The 14974-nt window shown below is 44.8% G+C and overlaps 1 protein-coding gene across 1 annotated transcript; it reads right to left on the bottom strand.

Annotated features, from left to right (window-relative positions):
• Positions 1–3994: 3994 nt before the first annotated feature.
• SMIM38 (small integral membrane protein 38) lies at positions 3995–14282 on the bottom strand. Its single transcript, XM_089684543.1, has 2 exons — positions 14166–14282; positions 3995–4554 (listed from the first exon to the last, which is right to left on the bottom strand). Exon 2 carries the CDS (start codon positions 4265–4267, stop codon positions 4127–4129), a length of 141 nt encoding a protein of 46 aa, XP_089540669.1. The 5' UTR covers positions 4268–4554; positions 14166–14282; the 3' UTR covers positions 3995–4126.
• Positions 14283–14974: the final 692 nt, after the last annotated feature.

Raw genomic sequence — 14974 nt, 5'->3', positions numbered from 1 at the left:
TGACCAGAGACTGCGGACATGGTACAGGAGATGACCAGAGACTGCGGACACGGTACAGGGATGACCAGAGACTGCAGACACAGTACAGGGATGACCAGAGACTGCAGACACAGTACAGGGGATGACCAGAGACTGCAGACACAGTACAGGGATGACCAGAGACTGCGGACACAGTACAGGGGATGACCAGAGACTGCAGACACAGTACAGGGATGACCAGAGACTGCAGACATAGTACAGGGGATGACCAGAGACTGCAGACACAGTACAGGGATGACCAGAGACTGCAGACACAGTACAGGGATGACCAGAGACTGCGGACACAGTACAGGGATGACCAGAGACTGCGGACACAGTACAGGGATGACCAGAGACTGCAGACACAGTACAGGAGATGACCAGAGACTGCGGACACAGTACAGGAGATGACCAGAGACTGCAGACACAGTACAGGAGATGACCAGAGACTGCGGACAGTACAGGGGATGACCAGAGACTGCGGACAGTACAGGGATGACCAGAGACTGCGGACACAGTACAGGGATGACCAGAGACTGCGGACAGTACAAGAGATGACCAGAGACTGCGGAAAGCACAGGGATGACCAGAGACTGCGGACAGTACAGATGACTGCTGACCTTTGGGGAGGTGGGGAGCGGGTACCTGAATTTGACAGGTACCCGCTCTTACTTCCGCAGAGTTTTTTTTTTATCTTACCTGTTCCTTTATCCAGCCGCGCGCTGTCTTCCCGGCTTCTGTAGTGTGGGCGCTCGTCGGACAGCCAGATGCCCAGTGCGCATGCGCGAGAAGCGCTGCGCTTTGTGATTGGTCCGGCGGCTTCTGGGATCTGTCATGTGTCCCAGGTACCGCCTTACCATTCACAAATAGCACTGCTTCTTGCGCATGTGCACTTGGGACCCGGCTGTCACGCACACTACAGAAGCCGGGAAGACAGCGCGCCGCTGGATAGAGGGACAGGTACGGTCTTACTGCAGAGCTGAGCGGCCGGCCCGGTATTCTGACACGGCGGTGGTGGAAATACCGGACCGGCCGCTCTATATTCGCTCCATAAGACGCACTGACATTTTCCCCCCTTTTTTGGGGGGAAAAAAGTGCGTCTTATGGAGCGAAAAATACGGTATTCTCCTGGCGTGCCCACAGATAAGGCTCGGCGTGCCGGCTGTGGCACGCGTGCCACGGGTTCGCCATCACTGGTCTAGGTTCATATAATATTGCTCGGCACTCTCAGTTTCATGTTTTCAGGCATTGGGAGGCAAAATGGTAGCTGCTTTAAACAGATTACAGGAGAACACTTGGAGGACCTCATAGGTGTGAACAGGCACCATAGGAAGCAATGTTATTTCACATGTCATGTGGTTTGGATGTGGTTCAAATTACATCCAATCTGCATGTATGTGAATGTGCACTAAAATAGTAATTGTTAATAGAGAGAATGAAGTTCAACTTTACAGTAAAGACACCTTAGAAGTTATTCTTAAAAAAATACATTTCAAGCTTATTTAACCTCTTCCCGTCAGGCCCATGTTGATAAACGGCCGGAAGGGAGCGCTCTAAACGTCTCCCCCGCATCCATTGCCTGTCCACGCTCCTTAGGAGTGCATGGCACCCGATTCATGTGATCACTGATTGGCCAATCAGTGATCACATGAATAGTAGTAAACAAGATGTCACTTCCTGACATCATTGCTTCCTATTAGTGAAATCTGTGAATGATCACAGAGGTCACATGGTACAAGGCTATTCACAACAGCCTTGTACCATGTGACAAGCTGTGACCAATCACAGCTCCCACAGTATTTCTCAATGGCTGCAGGAATGCAGCCAGAGAGGAGAAATTATTGCTTTTACAGCCTTTATGGGTATAAATGCAATCAGTGTAAAAAATGAAAAAAAATCACCTCTCACAAATAGTACTATGGTGACACTGTGCTGCTTGGGTGACAGTATGTTAAATATAAAAACAAAACATAAATATTAATATAAAAAAAAATTTAAAATGTAAAAACATTTTTTGAAAAATTATCATTTTTGGGTATAAACTAATTTGGGTTATTTTATTTTTTACTAAAAAGATATATAAATGCATTTTGGCCAAGATTTATGAAGAAATTATTTATTTGCAAAATGTTATAAGAAAACCCCCTTTTTTTTCAAAATGTTTTGACATTTTCATTTATATAGCAAGAAATAAAAATCCCAGCATGAATAAATACCACCAAAATAAAGTTTTATCTGTCTCAAAAAAAATTTATATGGGTACAGTGTTGCATGACCGCGCAATTTTCATTCAAAGTGTGATAGCACTGAAAGCTGAGAAATTGGCCTGGACAGGACGGGGGGGGGGGGGTAAAAGTGTCCAGACTTGAAGTGGTTAACCCCTTATTAACCCTATTCAGCCCTAATCAACTACTTCTTCCTCGTCTCCCTTAGCTATTATTTTTCTGCAGATTTTTTTTTTTTACTTCCATTTTTTTACCATTAACACATTAACAGTTATTTATTTATTTATATTTGTTTTAATTTGTTTTATTTGTTCATTTTTACATTGTTCCATAACAAGAAAAGGCACAAACTGGTTAAAAAAAGGCCTTTTAACACAATTGAATGAACATCAAAAAGAAAATATTTAAATTAGCACATGGTGCCATAGATATGAATACAATAGAAATGAACTATAAATATCTAGCAAGATCGTATATGACTCCTAATGCGGCACATAGGCAACAAGTAGAGAAATCACATTTATGTTGGAGGGGGTGCGGGATAAAGGGAACAAGGGCACATATTTGTTGGGACTGCCCCAAAATATAGGGGTTTTGTCAGGAAATAATTCAGATAATACAAGAGATTTTGGGGGCGAGCATTTTGAAAGTCCCTTGGGTTTGTTTGTTTGTTTCATAATACCATGTTTACAGTGAAACAATATAAGAATATGATGGTATTTCATGTAATAAATGAGGAAAAAGGATTGATTCCTAGATTTTGGCAGAACTAGGAGATACCAAAAATAAAAGATTGGTTGCATAGGGTTGAGCATATACACCAGGGATGTCAAACTCCAGTTCATCGCGGGCCGCATCAGCATTATGGTTGCCCTCAAAGGGCTGGTTGTATCTGTAAGACTAGATGTCTAGAGCACCCCACCCCCCATTACATCAGATGTCATGAATCCCACACCCTCCCTAACATCACCTTCCCCCCCATTTGGGGGCAGAGCTGGGAAGCAGAAAGTGCAGGGTCTGGAGGAGGACCAGGGGAGGAGTGGAGTCAGTTACCAAAGTCTGCTGAATCCGGAGATCAGGGGAGGCAGACATGAGGGGGTGCTGCAGCTGCACTGAGAGGTACAGTTCTATTGTCCTCTCTGCTGCCGATTGCTGAGACAAGGTGGGGTTGGAGACAAGGGCTACCTGAAGGAGAGGTGCAAGGGCCACATGAAATAGTCTGGAGGGCCGGTTTTGGTCCACGGGCCTTGTGTTTGACACCTGTGATATACAGTATATAGGATGGAGGAACTATACCATATAGGAAAGGAAAAAATTAAAAACTTCAGAATAACATGGGAAAGATAGAGTGAGTTTAAAATCTCAAAGAGGTATGTAGAACTGGTAGCAGTTTAAATGAAAAGAAAGAAGGACGGTGCAAAATGATGGAAAAAGATAGAGAGGAGGAAAGGAGTGGGGAGAAGGACGGTACAAGGAGTAATGAAGGAACAAGAAGAAAAAGGGAAAAGGTAATTAGGAGAAGAGTAAGGGGGGTAAATTCTGGGGTAGGCAGAAGGGGTTATGGGGGGAGGGGAATGGAAAAAATATGTATTGGAAAATGTATTTGTACTAATTTATACAGTATTTGTGATTTTGTAATATGAAATTAATAAAAAGATAATAAAAAAAAAAAAAGATAAAAAAAGCCTTTTTTTTACTGGGAATAATTTTGACATGCTTTGTACCAGAAGCATCATTTTAAATAAAAGAAATTATAGCAAAAATTGTATATATTTTATTTACAGTCATTTTTGTTTTAATTAACACTGGTCAAAACTGAAAAAAAAAAGTTTTTTTCCATTTTCCTGACTGCAATACAGTAATTAAAAGTGATTGTCCGGGTTCTAATCATTCCAGTCTTTGTTTGGCCTATTGGGGAACCTTTTGGCAAGTTTGTAGTCTATGTATGTGCTCAGACAGGACCATAAGATGAACCTGGAGAGTATAATAATCACAAGCAAAAATATCAAAATCCCAGACTCCATTTTAATCTACGAATATAAATTTATCAGTATGACACCAGGAAGTCTCTGCCCACGCATATGATGGAGGCAATGTTGTAGTTTGGAACCAGTTGTAGAAATCTGGAAAGTTATGGTAATTTCTCAAGCCAGCAGTTGACAGTCAATCACCAGATTTGGCTTGTACAGTACACTCAGGATTTACGCCAAACAGCCTCCGGTTGTCAGATGTCGCGTAGCGAAAGAAGTCTGAATTTTTCACAAAGGGGTCGGTGCCTGGATTATAGTTCTTGATGCTTTGTCCACTGGCACTAGAAATAAAAAGGTGGCATGTGTTTTAGAATCCAGTTTCATCTACATCTTGGACTTTTTAATAGCATTATTGTTCACTTTTGGTCTAACTGAGAAGAAGGATGGAAGGCTGAGATTCTGAAATTAGTTTATTCAAAATGGGATTTGCACCAGATAAGGTGGTTCCCCCATGCATTACCCATTTATCGGGGAAAAACAATTTCTGTAAACTGGTAAAGAGATCCTTCAGAACCCTTACCAGTCCATTATGCTGCAGGTCACCTCCAATGACATCCCTTACTATGGAAGTACTATGCTCCTTCCTTAAGCCTCATTTACACGTCAAGGTTTGGCAGGAATCCAGCAAATTCCTGCTGCTGATTGTAGCGGTGGATGTGGACAGTTGTGGCGGCTCTGCCTGTACAAACCAATGATAGGCTGAGAGTGGCTGCAGCTGTCCACTGATGTTCGGATGTAATTGCACAGCCAGCGATTAGCAGCGGTTAGGGACAGGTGATCCCCTCTGGACCCAAGTCGCTTGCTCTGCAAACACATTTATATTCCACCCATAGAATCTGCTGGAATGCACCTTTGAGTCCTTATTATGACAATGATGTCACAGGAGCCAGAAAATCCCACTCACTATGCTAGGAATTAAATCAGGGGTCTCCAAACTGCGGCCGCGGGCCAGATGTGGCCCTTTGCTTGCTTTTATTCAGCCCTTGGGGCACTTCTCCTTCCACTGATTTGAAGCAGTATTCCTTCCATTGTCACCAACGATGGGGCGCTATACCTCCCACTGACACCAATGATGGGGTGCTATTCTTCCCACTGACACCAACGATGGGGCTCTATCCCTCCCACACCAAAGATGGGGCGCTATTCCTCCCACTGACACCAACGATGGGGCGCTTTTCCTCCCACTGACACCAACGATGGGGCGCTATTCCTCCCACTGACACCAACGATGGTTCTCTATTCCTCCCACACCAAAGATGGGGTGCTATTCCTCCCACTGACACCAATGATGGGGCACTATTCCTCCCACTGACACCAATGATGGGGCGCTATTCCTCCCACTGACACCAATGTTGGGGCACTATTCCTCTCACTGACACCAACGATGGGGTGCTATTCCTCCCTCTGATACAAACGATGGGGCGCTATCCCTCTCACTGACACCAACATGGGGCGCTATTCCTCCCACTGACACCAAAGATGGGGTGCTGTTCCTCCTACTAAGCCCAACGATGGGGCACTATTCCTCTCACTGACACCAACGATGGGGCACCATTCCTCCCACTAACACCAACAATGGGGCGCTGTTCCTCCCACTGACCCCAACGACGGGGCGCTGTTCCTCCCACTGACCCCAATGACGGGGCACTGTTCCTCCCACTGACCCCAATGATGTGACACTGCTCCTTCCACTGATCCGAACGATGGGGCACTGTCCCTCCCACTAACACCAATGATGGGGCGCTGTTTCTTCCATTGACCCCAACGAGGGGGCTCTGTTCCTCCCACTGATACCAGAAATGGCGAACTAATTACCCCACTGGCACCAATGATGGGGCATTCTTCCTTCCACTGAACACCAAGCCTAGGGTATTGTTTACTCCCACTGATACCAGGACATTTTCTACTCCCAATGGTCACAATCCATCCCCCCTAAAGTTTGAAGGGCAGTAAACTGGCCCTTTGTTTCAAAAGTTCGGAGATCCCTGAATTAAAGAATTCAAACTTGATATTTCATTTATGCCATCATGAAACCAGCAGAAAAATTTGCATTTTAAAATGATCTCTCCAAAATGACACAACTTCTCTTTAATGGTACTTCCAATTAGCTTTTGGTGACCAGGAGCCTTCTATGTCGCCTCTTTCATGTGAGCTATTGGATAAACAGGATGCTGATTATGTAAACCATTACCCCCGCTTAGGTTACAGCCAGCACACTTTTAATTCACAATAATGTTACACATCAGAAGATTCTGTAGTCTGTACAATAACTGCAAATAAATAAAAAGCAAAATAAAGTAAATGGTCTTCGACAATGCACTTGTGACGTACGACTGTAGGTGGCCTGGTCTCATCATACCGAGAATTAAATCTGAACTTCGGGTTAAGCAAATATAGTCTAAATCCAAGAGCTAAAGGTATTGTTACTTGACTCTTGATGTGCTTTTTGTATTTCTTCCAGATCTGTGAAGTACTCCAGTGTGAGACTTTACCTCTGTGCAGGAGCTTCCTGTCATAAAGACCGCTCATTGCTGCTCTCTCTCCTTGTGCAGGGTGACTGGTCTGGTCTCCGCCCCAGGGGCGGACTGACCATTTGGAAACTCGGGCACTGCCCGAGGGCCCGGGGTCAGTAGGGGGCCCCATGAGATGCCCCTGGTACCTTTTTCATAGGCTTTTTTGAGCTTGGGCAAGGACACAGGGGCCCCATGATCCCCTAATGCCCGGGGGCCCCATGAGTTGTCAGTCCGCCCCTGCTCCGCCCCCTCCTGTAGTTTTCTGTACCCAGCCTGTAATGAACGGGGTCTGCACGGCTGTTCCCACAGATCTTCTCATTGCATAGGCTATGTACTATAGGCTATACTACTTTTATAATGTCTGCAAAGGCATTTGTGGCACACAAAGTGGCTATTGAGGAATATTTTTAAAATAAAAGTTTTTGTTCTTGGAGTTTAAATAATATTCAGAAATAACAAAACGAAACTTCAGGGAAGAATTCAAATGGAACAGCAGATATTAATTTTACATAGTTGCATATAGTCTGGCTGAAAAAAGACAAAAGTCCATCCAGTTCAACCATTAAAAAAGAAAAAGTTATAATCCTATACCCACAGTTGATCCAGAGGAAGGCAAAAAAACCCAGCAAAGCATGATCCAATTTGCTCCTGCTGGGAAAAAAATCCTTCCTGATCCCCCGAGAGGCAATCGGATATTCCCTGGATCAACTTTACCTATAAATGTTAGTATCCAGTTATGTTCTGTGTATGGTTCATGGTTGTACTGCTTTACTTGCGTCCCCATTAGGGAGATTTCCACTTACTTCCTATCTAACCCCCGGTGCACATCTCTGTGGCCATGTGGGCCGCGTTTTGCATAGGCATGAGAGCCCATTCATTTGAATGGACTCCTGTGCCCTTGACACACAGAGAAGAAGTCCCTGTACTTCTTGGGAAAACGCAGCCCGCAGGGGAACCTCGGTTCCCAGTACGGTTGCGTTTTCTAGTGCTGGTGGTGTGCCATTAGAACTAATGGCACCCACCCTATGGTCCGCATTTCTCTGTGCGGGTGGTGTGGCTACACGGATTATCGTGCGGATCCGCAGCGGCACCACCCGCACAGATGTGAACCTAGGGTAAGTGACAACTGAACAAAGATAAAACGGCAACAAAAAGACATTTCTCAGTAAACTGAGGAGGGTGTCAGCTTTTTATCTTTTTATGGCTGGCTGTGTCACCAATGAATATTTTTTGCTACCTGTCTCAGAGACAATATTGTCATCAGGTCAAATGTATGTCTTTTTGTTTTTTGGTACTGATTATAATGAGCAAAAAAAATAAAAATAATTATTAAAAAAAAAAAAATTTGCATTTCATAGTTACATAGTTAGTCTGGCTGAAAAAAGACAAAAGTCCATGCAGTTCAACCATTGAAAAAAAAAAAAGTTATAATCCTACACCCACAGTTGATCCAGAGGAAGGCATTTTAGATAGGAAGGAATTTTAGATAGAGTGGAGAAGAACTAAAACCTTTGTCATGGTTTTACTGCTTTACTTGCGTCCCCATTGGGGAGATTTCCACTTACTTCCTGTCTAAGTGACAACTGAAGAAAGATATAGCAGCAATAAAAATACATTTCTCAGTAGACTGGGAAGGGTGTCAGCTTTTTATGGCTGGCTCTGTCACCAATGAATATTTTTTGCTACCTGATTTAGAGACAATATTGTCATCAGGTCAAATGTATGTCTTCTTGTTTTTTGGTACTGATTATAATGAGCAAAAAATAGTAAAAATAATTATTATAAAAAAACAAATTTGCATTTCATAGTTACATAGTTAGTCTGGCTGAAAAAAGACAAAAGTCCATCCAGTTCAACCATTAAAAAAAAGGTTATAATCCTATTCCCACAGTTGATCCAGAGGAAGGCAAAAAAACCCAGCAAAGCATGATCCAATTTGCTCCTGCTGGGAAAAAATTCCTTCCTGATCCCCCGAGAGGCAATCGGATATTCCCTGGATCAACTTCACCTATAAATGTTAGTAAATGTTAGTTACATTAACCCTTTTACACCAGCCGCGCACAAATGTGCGGCCTCCCGGTGTCTGGGCCTAGACGCCGAGCGGCCGCACATTTGCGTTCAGGTAAGAAAAAACATACGTGCTGAGAGCGCACGCCCTGCACGCTCCCAGCACACATGTCCGGTACTCACGGAAAGGTCCCGGTCTGCTCTTTGGATCGGGACATTTCCCGATCATGTGACCACCGTGGTCACAGCGGTTACATGATCCCTAAACCACGCCCCACCCGCCCCCACCATGTGTGAAACTCGGGAAGGGGTTAAAAAGAGTCATAATCAGCCCCCATCCACACCTGAGTGCACAATTCCCGAAGGGCAGCAACATTCAGACTAAAGAATCCCATTATTCTCGATGGGCCTGATCACACCTGAGTGTTGTGTCGCTTGTGGCCTTACACTCCAAGAAACACGTGAGCTTGTTTGAGGCAAAATTGGGTGTTTTGGCCCCATAGACTTTAAAGGGAGTGCCTGAAAAATGTTTAAAACATGTTTTTCTGGGGCTCCCAATCGAAAGTCTATGGTGCCAAAAACACACAATTCTGCTCTTGTACTACAACCCATATGGAAGAAAAATATATTTGAAATATATTTTAAAATAATTCTTCCCAAATATATTGACACATATTTGAAATGCTACAATTTTGTCTGAATTCAATAGATTTCAAAATATATTTCAGTAAAAGGGCTCCTATAGTTAAGCTAAGTATTTCTTTTTTAATTCTAGTTTTGGAGAGGGATTAGAACCCCTGTCAGTTTTTATTTCTGTCTGTGTCCCTTTTAGGGAGATTCACCCTCTCTATTGTGTCCCATTTACCATTATCACTGAGAATGAAAGAAAAGCTCACATTCTGATTTGTCACCAGAACAAGAATAAAGGGGAAATCTTCCAATGGGAGACACTAGTTCAGGGATTCCCTCACTTTGGAGAGATTTGCCCCCACTTCCTGTTTTGGCTATGGGACAGGAAGTGAAGGGAAATCTCCCTAATGGGACACAGATGATACAAAAATATCCAAAATGAGAAAAAAATGTCTTTAGTTCTACTTTAACCGCCTCCCACCCGCCATAAAAGGAAATGATGAGTGGGTGGCGGTTCTTTCATTTTGGGAGCACGTCACATGACGTCCTCCCACTCTAGATGTGCATGCGTGCCCCCGGGGGCACGAGGCCCGGCGATCGGTCCCTGGGACACAGCAGATCACCGATCACAGTAAAGAGCAGATGATGTAGGCTCTATCATGTGATCAGCTGTGTCCAATCACAGCTGATCGCATGTAAATAGGAAATGCCGGTTATCAGTAGTTCTCTCCTCACGCTGACAGAGGAGAGCCAGTAAGAGGCATTCCTCAGAGGGGACATGTACACTGATCATCAGGGCACTGATGATCAGTGTAGCCCTAGCAGTGCCACATATCAGTGCCCATCAGAGCACATCAATGCCACATATCAGTGCCCATCGGAGCTGCCTTTCAGTGCCAGTCAGTGCCAATTATCAGTGCTAGTCAGTGCTGCCTATCACTGCCCATCAGTGCCGCCTATCAGTGCCAGTCAGTGCCGCCTATCAGTGTTCGTCAGTGCCACCTATCAGTGCCCATCAATGCTGCCTATCAGTGCCAGTTAGTGCCGCCTATCAGTGCCATATATGAGTGCTACCTTTCAGTGCCCACCAGTGATGCCTGTCAATGCCCATCAGTGATGCCTGTCAATGCCCATCAGTGCCGCTTATCAATGCCTCCTCATCAGTGCCACCTAACAGTGCCCATCAGTGCTGCCTATCAGTGCCAGTTAGTGCCACCTATCATTGCCATATGATTTCTGCCTTTCAGTGCCCACCAGTGATGCCTGTCAATGCCCACCAGTGATACCTGTCAATGCCCATCAGTGATGCATATCGATGCCCACCAGTGATACCTGTCAATGCCCATCAGTGATGCATATCGATGCCCACCAGTGATACCTGTCAATGCCCATCAGTGATGCATATCGATGCCCACCAGTGATACCTGTGAATGCCCATCAGTGATGCCTGTGAATGCCCACCAGTAATACCCGTCAATGCCCATCAGTGCCACTTATCAATGCCTCCTCATCAGTGCAGCCTATCAGTGCCCATCAGTGCAGCTTATCAGTGCCCATCACTGCAGCCTCTTTAGCGCACATCAGTGAAGGAGAAAAATTACTTATTTACAAAATTTTATAACAGAAACTAAGAAAAAACTTTTTTTTTTCAGAATATTCAGTATTTTTTAGTTTGTTTAGCAAACAATAAAACACCCAGCGGTGATTAAATACCACCAAAAGGAAGCTCTATTTGTGTAAAAAAAAATGATAAAAATGTCATATGGGTACAGTGTTGCATGACCATGCAATTGAAATTCAAAGTGGGACAGTGCTGAAAGCTGAAAATTGGCCTTTACAGAACGGGGGGGAAGTGCCTGGTAGACAAGCGGATGAAATACAAAAACAAATTTTCAAGGAAAAGAGTGTATGTCCAATCCAAACATTCATCTCTTAGTTCCATTTAAAGTATCAGAGTCAGATGATGAGATCTACGTAAACTATTCATGGTGGGGAGGTGTATTTGTTGACCCATTTCTATCTTTTGTCACAACAACCAAATTGTCAGCTTTTACATCCTGTATGATCATGCGTATTTAAAGAGTGACTAATAGAATTCGGCTGACTACATTGGCAGCTCATAAGATTAGAATGTAGCTCACTTATGTGTGTGCTGAGGTTTAAAAAGTGATTTAGAAAGTTCTCGGCAGGAGAGTCCTTTCATTGTTCTGAGTCTGTGTTCCGGGCATTCGTCCCTGGGCACATAGTGCCCTCAGGGCTGCTGTTAGAAACAAGAGGGCCCCATACAGCCAACCTGATAGGGCCCCCCTCCCCACAAAATAACAGTTTACTATGCTTCAGTTAGGAATGAACACAATGAGTGGTTGGTACTGATCACTCATTGTGTTCATTCAGGAAAGGAAGGGATTGGTAAATGTGACACTGCCACATATGGCACTCTCCATCCTGAAGGATCCTATTGCGTGCTTGCAACTGCCAGTGGGAAGGAGAGGAGAGAAGCTGGCAGCATTGCGGCGATGGGGGGGGCCTGGGCAACAGGGGGAAATGTATGGTGCTCAGGGAGGCTGATGGGTGTGGCGGGGGGGGGTAATTACTGGAACTGATCCCCTGTATGGCTCTCTCTGCAACAGCTGAAAGCCAGCGGGAGAGAAAGGAGAAGAAGCCATCTTTCAGCTGCTGCAGTGAGAGCCATACAGGGGATCGGTTCCAGTAATTGCCCCTGCCCCCCCCCCCTCTGCCACGTCAATCATGCTTCCTGCCCCTATGTGATTCACCAGCTGTCTGGGCCCCCCTGCTGGGGGGAGGACTGGTGGTACCCCCTTATCTATGGCCCTGAGTGTGCCCTAGGTGTTGGTACCCAGGGGCGTACTGACAACTCATGGGGCCCCAGGGCAATAGGGGATCATGGGTCCCCTGTGTCCTTGACCACATTCAAAAAAGCCTATGAAAAAGGTACCAGGGGCATCTCATGGGGCCCCCTACTGACCCCGGGCCCTCGGGCAGTGCTTGAGTTTCCAAATGGTCAGTCCGCTCCTGTTGGTACCCCTAGGTGCATCCCCAGCCCTGTCCAGCTGCAGCAGCTTTCAGTCTCTGGTGGAGTCTGACCGGCTGGATGGTGCAGCTGTGCCTTCCGCCTGCACCTAGTCCCCAGTTTTGACAGGCAGTTAGCAGCAGGCTCCCTACACCGCCTGTACCTCCAAGGAAACACAACCATTTTTTTTTACCCTGTGTGGGCAAATGCACCCATTTGCATGATGCCCTAAACTGTAACTGCAGCCAAAATTGTGATTAGCTTTGGAGAGAGTTTAGAAGGGTTAGAACCTCTGCTACAATTGTATTACTGTTTGTGTCCCCAAGGGGAGGTTTTTCTGCATTTCCTGTCCCTAGAGGCTCAGTGAGCTCTCCCAACACAGTGACTGAGCTGTCATAGGTAGCTCTCGGTCTTACATTAGAATTGGGAGCCATGTGTCCACTGTGACAGCCAATCACAGTGGTCACATGATCGGGAAGTATGTTCCTCCACTGAGGCATATAGACCAGGGGCGGACTGACCATTTGGAAACTTGGGCACTGCCCGAGGGCTCGGGGTCAATAGGGGGCCCCATGAGATGCCCCTGGTACCATTTTCATAGGCTTTTTTGAGTTTGGGCAAGGACACAGGGGCCCCATGATCCCCTATTGCCCGGGGACCCCATGAGTTGTCAGTCCGCCCCTGATATAGACCCACTTAAAGGGATGCGGGGGGATGATGGAACTGAATTCTCCTTTGAGAAGAGACAACTTTCGATTGTGTCTAAGGCTGGCCATACACTACACAATTTTCTTGGGAATTTTGCTTTAGATTTACCAAAAAACCATATAATAGGCGGTCATACCTAAACAACACTTTCAATTGTATCCAATTAGGCGGGCCCTTGCATTACATAGTTGAAGGTAAATCTAAAGGAAATTGGGCAGAAAATTGTATAGTGTATGGCCAGCCTTAGAGACAGGAAGTAAAAGTAAAACTCTCCAACTGGACACACACAGCAAAATGTGTCCTAATGTATCCAAAGCCAAATGTTTAGAATTGAGATAAATGTTTAACTTGTAGCAAAAGCAGATACCGCTGTAACAACAGTAATCCCAATCATAATACGGAGAATGGGCAGCACAGTGGCTGAATGGTTAGCACTTCCACCTGGCAGTATTAGGGTCGTTGGTACAAATCCCAGCCATGGCACCACCTGCCTGGAGTTTGCATGTTCTCCCTGTGCCTGTGTGGGTTTCCTCCGGGTACTCCGGTTTCCTCCTACACTCCAAAGATACGCTGGCAGGTTAATTGGCTCCTGTCTAAATTGTCCCTAGTATGTGTATGTATGAATGTAAGTTAGGGACCTTAGATTGTATGCCCCTTGAGGGTTAGGGACTGATGTGAATGTACAATATATATGTAAAGTGCTGCGTAAATTGATGGCGTTATATAAGTACCTGAAATAAATAAATAAAATAAATGTGATTATAGGCCAGTATGGTTCAGTATATGATTTCAAGACAACGGGACTGGTGATCCGAGGGAGTGATACTGATCAATGTTCACATATGACACTCATTTGTTAGACATAAAGATAATATTATATACCTTTCGTGACCAAATACACTGACCCACTTTAGCTATTAAAAAGACCCCGTGACCGTGCCATTTACATCACAGCTGGTCACCCCATGCTATAGCCAAGCTTAATAAAATTAGTTTTACTTACTTATTCGATACACTTTCTAAGCCAGTTTCTTCTTCTTCATCATATTAGACCTCAGCTGAAAGTCACAATGAAAGGGGCAGTAGATGACTTTGTGTGAGCTCCCATGATGCATTGCTTGATGATTAGAAGGGAAGAAAAGTGTCAAAGTCACAAGCTAAGTCAACAGCGTACCTTTTTTTTTTTTTAAATATCTAGAGTATTTACCTTTGATACCACGGATCACCTTGAGACTTTCTCTGTGGTGAAAGAGTAAATTGAAAATATCCATGTTAGAATGAGTATAGTGAGCAATACATGTATACAATGGGCTGCATACTTCCCTCACACCATTCTTCCATGCCATAACATTACCTTCTATCACCATCAACATCTGCACCCCCTTCCCTCACAACCTACCTTGTCTACCATTTTAATCTCCAAACATGGAAAGGTTTCTTCACAGTAAGAGCTGTGAAAATGTGGAATTGACTCCCTCAAGAGTTGGTTCTGGCCAGCTCAGTGGATTGCTGTAGGAAAGTCCTGGATTCTTTCTTAGATACACAGAATATAACTGGATACTAACATTTATAGGTAAAGTTGATCCAGGGAATATCCAGTTGCCTCTCGGGGGATCAAGAAGGAATTTTTCCCCTGCAGGAGCAAATTGGATCATGGTTTGCTGGGTTTTTTGCCTTCCTCTGGATCAACTGTGGGTGTAGGATTATAAAAAATTTTTGTGATGGCTGAACTGGATGGACTTTTGTCTCTTTTCAGCCAGACTAACTATGTAACTATGTACCGTACTTTGCCACCTCCAGGGGCGGACTAAC

The sequence above is a fragment of the Staurois parvus genome, unplaced genomic scaffold (genome assembly GCF_062004578.1).
Source record: "Staurois parvus isolate SC_StPar_1 unplaced genomic scaffold, SC_StPar_1.0 ptg000350l, whole genome shotgun sequence".
NCBI classification, from domain to species: Eukaryota; Metazoa; Chordata; class Amphibia; order Anura; family Ranidae; genus Staurois; species Staurois parvus.
This window is presented reverse-complemented; position numbering and strand designations above follow the sequence as displayed.

Coding starts and splice junctions, on each gene's coding strand:
- SMIM38 (XM_089684543.1), bottom strand. CDS start 4,267: ATGGAGTCTGGGATTTTGATATTTTTGCTTGTGATTATTATACTCTCC.